This window comes from Siniperca chuatsi, linkage group LG2 (assembly GCF_020085105.1).
Source record: "Siniperca chuatsi isolate FFG_IHB_CAS linkage group LG2, ASM2008510v1, whole genome shotgun sequence".
Classification (NCBI taxonomy): domain Eukaryota; kingdom Metazoa; phylum Chordata; class Actinopteri; order Centrarchiformes; family Sinipercidae; genus Siniperca; species Siniperca chuatsi.
In genome coordinates, this window is record NC_058043.1 from 25,299,441 (window position 1) to 25,309,086 (window position 9,646).

The 9,646-nt window shown below is 44.1% G+C and overlaps 2 protein-coding genes and 1 non-coding gene across 5 annotated transcripts in view; 1 reads left to right on the plus strand and 2 right to left on the minus strand.

Moving 5' to 3' along the window:
* Positions 1 to 3,693, minus strand: part of tafa4b (TAFA chemokine like family member 4b) — a 41,552-nt gene extending 37,859 nt beyond the window's left edge. Inside the window, exon 1 of one of the 2 annotated variants that reach the window (XM_044174126.1) lies at positions 3,674 to 3,693. The gene's annotated coding sequence lies outside the window, so the exon portion shown is untranslated. Of the gene's footprint in view, positions 1 to 319; positions 859 to 3,673 lie in introns of those variants that run through there. The other variant, XM_044174118.1, reaches the window with a different exon arrangement.
* Positions 3,694 to 4,497: 804 nt separating this feature from the next.
* The window catches only part of eogt (EGF domain-specific O-linked N-acetylglucosamine (GlcNAc) transferase), a 17,982-nt gene continuing 12,833 nt past the window's right edge, over positions 4,498 to 9,646 (minus strand). For both annotated transcript variants that reach the window (XM_044168166.1, XM_044168176.1), the window contains exons 12-16: positions 7,386 to 7,454; positions 6,991 to 7,052; positions 6,691 to 6,810; positions 6,155 to 6,257; positions 4,498 to 5,893 (exon numbers count right to left, since the gene is read on the minus strand). In XM_044168166.1, the coding sequence (XP_044024101.1) occupies positions 5,747 to 5,893; positions 6,155 to 6,257; positions 6,691 to 6,810; positions 6,991 to 7,052; positions 7,386 to 7,454 (501 nt within the window). In that variant the 3' untranslated portion in view covers positions 4,498 to 5,746. The remainder of the gene's footprint in view (positions 5,894 to 6,154; positions 6,258 to 6,690; positions 6,811 to 6,990; positions 7,053 to 7,385; positions 7,455 to 9,646) is intronic.
* On the plus strand, positions 8,541 to 8,612 carry trnae-uuc. The gene has a single exon. It is a non-coding gene; the product is annotated as a tRNA-Glu (tRNA).

A 9,646-nucleotide genomic window follows, 5' to 3' on the forward strand; every position in this document is an offset into this window, starting at 1 on the left:
GGAGAGGAGTCACTGGGAGATCAGGGAGGTTTGCGCTGTAAATCCTGCGGTTCTTTTAAGAAATCGTTCCTAAGCAAAATGTGTTCGCAGCGCTCTCAGCCAAGAACATCAAAGTTGCTTTAGGCTCGCCAGTCATTTAGTGAGTCAGTCAGCCAGTCACCACCCATTCTCTCCCCGCTGCCTATCTACAGCCAAAGTCACCCTCTGACCCCATCCTCGTTTCATTAGCCTATTGACCGTGCGCCATGAAAAGACACAGGGAATTAAAATGCAAATCTATAGCCTACTAATTGAATTTGAATAAGAAACACCACCTTACCCAAATCTATAAACTCGATGACATGATCACAGGGAATTGTAAATGATCCAGATTAGATAGTAGAGCGCTTTGCCACTTTCTGCTTCAACTCCACTGATTTTGTTTTCCACTAAACGGGGCAATCCTTTTGAGCCTCCTTTCCAGTTCCCGGACGCCGCGCACAAACACACTGAAGCAGAGGTGAGGAGGGCTACGCCAGATTAACAGCCCTCCGGAGCCCAGAGAGAAAACAGAGCTCGCGCAATAGCGATGTGGTCCAATCTGCCATGATCTCGCCGCGTCCCATCTCAAAACCACACTGAGGAGAAAGTCATAAAAAGTGCGTAATTCCCCCAAAGAGACACCGGGCTGATGTTTTTGGCGAACACTCCACACAAGTTCATCCCCCTGCGCGCGGCTGTCACGCAGAGGCGTTATAGTCGCCGGAGAGATGCTGATGAGAGTGATGGTATAGCGATGCGGGAGTGATAGTTGCGCTCCCGTCGCTCCTCCCGAGCAGGGATCGATTGGACATGAGAAATGCGATGCGAGCCCGTCTTCCCCATTCAGAACACGTGCAACAGCGCCCGCCCAGTTCACCAGCTCCCAAGTACACCCCCTCTTCCTCACTGATGTCATGTCGTTTACAAGTAGCCTGGACTGTTGGGGTGGAGGGGAAGGGGGGACAATTCTGTGCCAGTATGTCCAAGGAGAGATGACAGCCATTCTTAGACTGCAAAGAGTTCATCTTAACAAGTCATTCGGTGTCATTTTTTGTCACCGTGACATACTTAACATTTCCACTCGTTATCGTTAAGTTTAAATGAATTTTCAGTCTCAAAACGCGGCAGGTACAACGGCAGGTAATATAAAGAGTCCAAGGTCTCTTGTAGAGTTTGCTTAATAATGACCACAGGCTGGAGGTCATATCTTACACTTCAATTTCACCACTTCATTACTTGTGTATAACTTGTGCGTGTGTATTTACGTGTGTGTGTGTGTGTGTGTGTGTGTGTGTGTGTGTGTGTTGAGGGGGGCGGGGACTGACAGGTGCTCGACTGTGGATGCGCCGATGACCCTTCCTCATCACTTAATCACCTAATAGTCCACCTCGCCTCTACACGTCGATTATGTTACAGATGGTGTCTGGATATCAATACTTGGTCCCGTGCTGGGCTATACGCACGGATGGTGTAAATCGACCCCCCCCCCCCCAAGATGTTAAACAGAATTTAATCACCGCCGCCTCTCCGTTACGCACCAGGAGACGGCCTATCAATTATTCCATCCCTAGAATATTCTAGTGTGTTGATGGCGATTGATTGCTTTGCGCTGTATTTGCAGTCGTTAAGACTAAGAGGAGGTCGATGTCTGCTAACGACCCAAGGTGAGGAGTATCCGATACATTCAGATGTCTTCCTTGTTTTCTTGTTGCCAGCATTGCTGGGCCATACGGTGAGACCTGTGCCAGTGGAGTCATTTTTGTGAAGGAGTAGTTTAAAAATGCCTGCCTTTGAACTTTTAAACAAAAGAGCTATGCACCATGAAGTGTAAGGGATTTCAGGACTGCAACATGGAGCACGGGCATTTATCTTTGCATTAATCTCAGTGATCCCTGCCTGGCACTCTCCTCAACCCCTTATGACCATTTTACCACCTGTGCCTGAGTGAGAAAGTGCTGTATGTTATTTTCAACGGAGGCTTGAATCTATTACAAATCGATCTGACTTTGAACTGAGAACAGATTAGTCATTGATGTGGGACTGAGGTACATGCAGCCCTTTAGTTGCAGGATTCAGATAAAAACATTAAAGTGAAGTAAAAAAAAAAAATCCTAGTTTCAGCACCACGGACAGAGCCAGACGCGCTGCCTATAAACGCAGCTCCAGACTGGCCTGTCTCTGTGCTTTTCTTTGCGCTTACTTTGCTGTCAAGTAGCCAATCCAGTCTGCAGACAAAACAGACAAAAGTAGTTCAACTGTGTGAAGTGTGAGTGAACACCAGAAAGTTGATAAAACATAATATATCCTGTCTGCACCGGCAAGTGGTTGTGTCTACAGTACTGAACCTGCGTGTCAATGGGGGATAAGAGGCCTTGTATCTTAAAGTGAGGCAGCTAATGGATACAATAGCCCATAGCACTTATCTCATCTATCCTTCCTCAGAGGGGCCAGATAGTATCAGAGGAAACCACATCATGTGACGTAAACACGGACTTTTAAAGTGTGAGGTTGAACGGTGTGAAATTTAATTTACTTCCCTTATACTTACAATTCTAGGTGTTGTTACTGAGCCATCAGTTTCCTTAACATGTTTCACTGTATGTATCTGTTTCATTATTTCAATCTTAAACAGGGATGGCAAGTTAAAGGTTGCAGAACCATCCTTATATAATGCGGTATTATTTTAAAAGGTAAGAGTATAGGCTTAAATCCTCTTGGCGTGTCGTGTATCAAAGTAGCGGGGTTATAGGATCTCCTCTGGGATTATTCCCCCAATAATCCTCGCCCAGGGAAGAAAAACATTAAGGAAATATTTGCTCATAATTTGAGCAATATTTCTTCCTCCTAAATCGATATTCCTGTATTAATCCCTCTGAAAGACACAGTTTTCCTGGTGTGTGTGGGGGGGCGGCGAGGTAAAATGAGAGGATTCTGATTGATTTGTCTGAGTTCAGTGGTGAGAAATGTTTGTCTTTTGAGATAAATTAGGTTATGCTAATCACCACGTTATAAAACACAAAGACAAATGACTGTAAATTCAGCTTTAGGCAATAATCACATAAATAAAGCCAGTATATGCTGGTCTGGGACACGCAGTTGTGTAAATAATGGTGCAGAGTTCAGAATACTACTGCCGATTTGGCTGTTCCAGTGGAAATGTCAGACAAACTCAATAAGGACACTAACAGTCAGACAAAAGCAGCTAAAAAACATTCTAAATTCTTAAGTGTGAATCACGGCTCAGACGTGATCTAATCACTTTACTCACAGATTCCACCTCAGCCTTGCAATCAGCTCTCCTGTCCTGACGCGTCTAAAGCCCTTTTCAGGGCGACAGAGGAAAGTAACGCAACATCTTTGGAGGAAAACGCGATTACTTACAGCACGACGAAATAAGGCCTCCCAAACAGGGAGCACTCTGGGTGGTAAACCTCTAGCGGCCTGAGGCAGTAAATGTGGAGCCTGTTCAGTAATGATAGGTGAGAGAAAGGATGCCTGCAACACCACCAATTACACAAGTGCACAGACGCTGCGCCCTGGCGGCCAATGAAGAAAGTCTAAGGTTATAGTTTGCGCGCAACGACCACGACACACGAGGCGGAGAAGGTTTTGTACTTGAGACTTTGCACAGTGTTTTCCTCACGCTTCTTACTTTAAGTCGAAAGGCTGGTTGGGTGATCCGATGTGTTTCTCACGCTCTGACGTCTTCTGTTCCACGCAAATGCTCCATCTTGAACACCTCCAGCAGGCAGGCTTTGCGCTAAAATACAGGACTTGGTCATCGATTTGGAGCCGCCATGAAGGTTAATGAGAACAGACATCTTGCCCCCCCCCCCACACACACAGCATAGAGATACTTCATTTCTTTACGAGGTCACTGGCAGTAACCCGAGCAGGGCCATAAATAGTGTCCATCCCAGACAGGCCCGGTGTCTGTCAATACTCAGAAAATTCAGACACAACATCCGCAAAGAGCGGGCAGGAGCACGACTGCTGACATCAAACTTGTGATATTGGAGCAAATACACTTAAACAAACATTGCCTTCTTATGACCCATTGGATATATTTGGGACTAAATTGTTTCTCACTCTCTACATTGTTTGGAACAAGTCTTCCAGGGACGCTCACACAGCGCAGGGTGAAGATTTGGCCTCATGTGTGGTGTTATACTGCCCCCGTGTGGCTATGGTGCGTCACTGTTAACTTGGGTAGTTTTTTTAGGTCATCCAGATTTATTACGGTGACAGTAAAAATTGAACTAGTGTCCTTTTGCGAAGAGCCCTTTCCCTCCTTAGACCTGAACTCACTAAAATAATGAAAGCCACAGCAAAGAGCTGTCTGGTATCAGCAAGAACTGGCAAGACAGAGGCTTCAGTTTTTCCCATCTAAGGTCAGACTTCAAAAGATGATTGATTAAATTAAGTTGAATTAAATCTCTGATGCCTAATATGGCCAGCACAGACAGGAAGGCATGCTTCAGCATTTTTTAGAATTATTTATTTCAAAATATTAAACAGCTTCTGAATATGAAATTGCCGACATGTCAAGCAAAGCCCTGACCAGTAAGGTCTGACTGAGTTCAACATGGTTTCATCGATAAATAAAACATCAAGCTCACAGAGAGGCCAAGGAACACGAAAATTATCTTCTGATCGCTCAAAATACTCTTGTGCATTGCATCAGACTGCACGCAAAGGTAACGGACAACAGCAGCACCCTCAGTGAATCATGAACATAGACATCAGTATCAATGGCATATTCCATCAAACCAACAAGACGTACATTTTTTAAGTAATAAATGTTACAAATTTAAAAGAAAACCATGTAAACTATAAATAAAAATGCAAAAATAAAAGGTAGATTTCAATGCCTGCCAGATATTTTGATATTTAGCTGACGAAAACATTAGTTTCATTATGTTGCATGAAACATTGGAGTATTGAATTTTACTGACAAATACTTGAATGTATGTTTCACAGTACTTACTATTAAAGTATTGCTGTACTAGCACACATACGAACGCTAATACTGGTATAAAAGAAAATCCCTCTTGGCAGTAGGAGTGTCTCACTTACCTTCTGTCTTTTATTTTAGTAATTATAGTTATTAGTGTTTGTGATGAGCATACCTTAAAACCACGTGAATTCATATGTCAAACTAACTGCAAAAAAAAGTCTGCAACTATATGCGTGAATCCAGCAGGTGAATACTGCACATCACATTAGAATGGTGTATGCTGGCTGTGCTCAGAAACTCTGGTGTGACTGTCAACAGCTCTGAAGAGGCTCGCATCAAGGTGACTCTGATCAAATGTGACAAGATGTCGCATGTGAAGGGACGCCATAACAGCTGCTCATTAGCTAACTTTGTCGGCGTGGAATGAAGTAGATGCAACAGAGATAATGAAAAAACATAGGACACATCTTATCGCTCTCCAGATGCTTCAGCTGCACACGCCTCATCTTTTAACTGATTTGACACTAATAGAGCTGGTGAAAGCTATTCAACCCAGAGTTGTCCGCCATACTGCTTTCACTCATCCAGACCTATCGAAGCAGTGGACAGGGGGTGACAAACACTCTACCAGACCACTGATATCCACTGGTGGATGCATCACCATGATTTAAAAATGACTGCCAATGTGAAAAGGTCTTTAGATCACAACAAACAGCAGGCACATGTTACAAGTTCTTCAGCAGCCAGGTGTCTGTGACGTCTGAGACTCTAGAGTTCCTCATGAAGGGTACGACGCTGCCATTTGGGATGGTGTGTGACGTAATCAGCTGCTTCCAGCACAAGGTGCATGAACTCCCCCACATCAAAGGAGTAATTGGTAAACTTCGGATGGTCCCCGAGGGTGGGATGGTGACCCTGAGAAAAGGAGGAAAATGTATACATTAAAAGGACTTACAAACACAACATAAAAGCATAGAAATGTGTGTGTTTGTGTTGTCAGTGTGTCCTCGCAATTAGATGATGAAATGGAGTCTGTACGTTTGTTCTGCTGTGCCTATAATTGCATATAATTAAACATGTGCATGAGAGTTTAAGTGTGTGTATATGTGAGATGAATTGAGAAAGCTCATGCTGAGGTGCCACGGAGCTCATGGCTGGTACGGGAGTTTCCCCTACCTCGTCCTGTGGGAGCACTTTGTCCATTTTCTGCCAAGTCACGTATCGAATGCCCCGCAGCCGAGCCAAATCTCGATAGCAGCTCTCATCCTGACAATTATATCTGGGAGGGACAGATGCAGACACTTTATCTCTTGCTCTCCTTGGTCTGCCTCACTTTCACTCTTTCTTGCTCCATCTTTCTCTCTCTCTCTCTCTCTCTCTCTCTCTCTCGCTGTATGCACACTGTGGTTCTCGCTCTGTGTCACTCACCAAAATGCACACAAAACACTCCCACACATGCTAACACACACACACACACACACACACACACACACACACACACACACACACACACACACACATTCCAATCAGCTCCTCTACCCAGGGTAGCCAGGTGTGATGAATGCCTGGTTAATTAGAGAGTATTTCACAGTCGTACACTTAGTGTCTGAGGGGTACTTTGGGCACAGCATGCTGCAAAACCTAACGCTCTCTCTCTCTCTCTCTCACACACACACACACATACATATAGGCAGACAAAAAGTGTCACTCACAGCTCAAAGATGACAGCCCAGTCAGGGAGGAAGAGGAGGTGTGTGAGACCCGCCCCGTGCATCCCTATAAAGATGTCAGAGTTGTGGGTGATCCTCAACTGCACCAGGAAGGGAACATCCCTGAAAGACAGGCAGGGAGTCACACATCAGTCATCTTCAGTGTGTAAACACTGTCCCTATTACACAATTTAAAAAGCTTAACACTTTATTTATTCTTATACAGAAAAGTTACATCCTTGACCAATGCTAAGCAGCACTGAATAGCTCCTGTAGTAATGTAGCAAGCACTCTATAACTCACTTGTATTTGTAGTCCACCACATTGACCTCCAGTAAAGGCACAGTCTTGAGGGCATTTACCAGCTGTAACAACAACAATGGGACGTGTACTCTGATCAATGAGAGAGCAAACAAATATGGGCAGTGGCCATATAAATCACAAGCCTTTTTTACTTGTACTCTTTATAGCAAAAAAGATCTTAAATAGGCACTTAACAGATGTGGGTAGTAAATCAATGGTGGAAAGGAGGAGCTGAGGGAGCGGGAGAGTTGTATAGAGTGAGAAAGACAAATAGAGGGAAAGAGAAAGATAGAGAAGAAAGGACAAGGAGGACAGGTGGCATAACAGGATGGAGAGAAAAAGAGCAAGTGCAAGAAAGTAAGAGACAGAAAGAGGGAAGGAGGTATTGGACTCACCTCCACTTGGTTTAATATCCTTCTGTATTCTGTGCTACGTGCCAGCAGGGTGACACGAACACGCCCCTCCTGAAAACAGCAATGCACCCAATAATCAATCAGCCAAGGACAGAAAAGATAGGCGGCTGGGAAAACATGATGCTCATTCAAAATAACTAAAAAACCTCTACTTAAAATGTCTCTTTTATACAGCACAGAGGAAAGGACAAATTAGCTAAAATCACATGCAATTTTTTTAAAGTGGAATCAAAGGTTTTCTTTTCTGATGTGCTTCTATCAGTTAATACAGTATGTACTAAAATGCTTCTTTTTCTATATTCTTCTACTGCCACCTTGTGTTCTGAAAGAGAATTTTTTGAAGTATCAACATTTGTAACATATGGGAATAAACAATAAGGATCATAATTTCACTATCCTTAAATCAAAGAAAATACACTAACAGCAACTTACAACCTGTGTAATCTGCTGTACACAGTTAACCAGCCAAACTATAGCTAAACACCTTACTATAAGCAGTGGACATGTACAGTATGCATTCCACACACACACACACACTCAAACAATATTTTAAAAAAGCATTGAAAAAGATGCCACTCTAAGCATTCTAACCAGAGCAAATTATGATGGGGGAGATAGGAGGAGAGGGGCGGTAGGGGCGGATGAATAGGACACAATAGAGGAGAGCAGTAGTATAAGTCTCTGGCTGTGCCATTAATCTAGGGATGAAAGGAGGAGCTGGGGAGAGGGTCAGGGCCAAGAAGACCTCTCATTCAGTCGCCGGCCTGCTATCGCTAACAGCCGCATGTCTCGCTGAAAAGCCTCTTAGCATATTTCGACAATTCATGTTCATGAGTAATCTACAAGACCTTCGCAGGTAGGATCTTTTATCTCTACATAAGAACATGCAATACAAACCGTGAGAGAAGTTAGTTAACAATAGTTTAATCATCATCTTCCTGTTCCTTCTATTCATATTAGGTCTGTTTATGTGTCTGTGATTAACAGAGATGTGTGTTTGTGTTCCCACTACTCTTTCTAGGGCTTCCATTTAATAGACGTAGGTGGCCCCTTAATGCGTTATCCAAACAGGCATTCCCGCACAAGCTGGTGGAACACGTCGGTGTACTTTTTACCATCCCAAAACACCCACCAAGCTCCCTGGTTGTCTAGTGGCTAGGATTCGGCGTTTTCACCGCCGAGGCCCGGGTTCGATTCCCGGTCAGGGAATGTGCACTTTATGTCTGTGAATGGAACTGCTTCTTGGAGGTAGTAATAATGATTCCTGGCTTGTTTCAAAGACAGTCTGTGTACCGTGTGTCTTCCATGATTTGAGAATGTCATGAAAACATACGCCAACAACAGGAAAAGAGGAAATGTTGACACCAGCACTGAATGAGAGCTGCTCAACAACATACTTGCTGCGCCGCAAACTGCAGCCTGAAAAATTACCACTGAGATGAATCATCACCTCTCTGACAGTATCTACAGAAAACTAACAATGTAGGATTCGCTAAATAGTAAGTATTTCTACTCTATTTAATTGTATTGGATTATAAAGGTGGTCATGAAGCTGGGAGGGAGCCGTTTTTACGGTCGCTGGAGGAGTGTCAGGGGGTGTGAGAGGTGCAGTCGCAACCAGGCTTGGCTTAGCGGTTTGTGAACAGTACAACTATGCAATATAACAAAGAATTACGTTATTATGGGTTAAGGTAAGCATTGTTGTACTTCGGCAAAGTAAAAAAAGGTTGCATCTATCAATCACTGGTTTAATGCACCACCCAGCGAGCACACTTAGTGACCCGAATCAAACACACCCACAATGTTGCGTGACCAACAGGTGACTTCTGCGTTCACTTAGGAACTTTTACCGTCAGTGAGGTGTGTGAGGCCTGCCTGCTGTTTTTGACAATAATCCCTGCCACAGTTGTGACTGCACAGCGCTCATTCAGCTCAAAATGTTTAAAAACTTTGAGGAGCGCAGTGGGACAGAGAGGCTGACTGGACTGCTCATATAATGCTTTGAGAATGAACGAGCAGAAAAGTTGAACCTAGAGCAGATTGTGGAGGACTTCGCAGCTCACAGAATGACGTTCAGACAGGTGAGTACAACAACAAACCCACTGATTGTTGTAACTCACTGTACAGAGAAGGACGTCAACGTTGCTAGGCCACGTAGCGTTGCGTGCGTGCGCTAATAGATAAAAAATGATTGCAAAGGTCACCATACTAAGAGCAAACGGCATAGCGCCTTCCCTGACCGG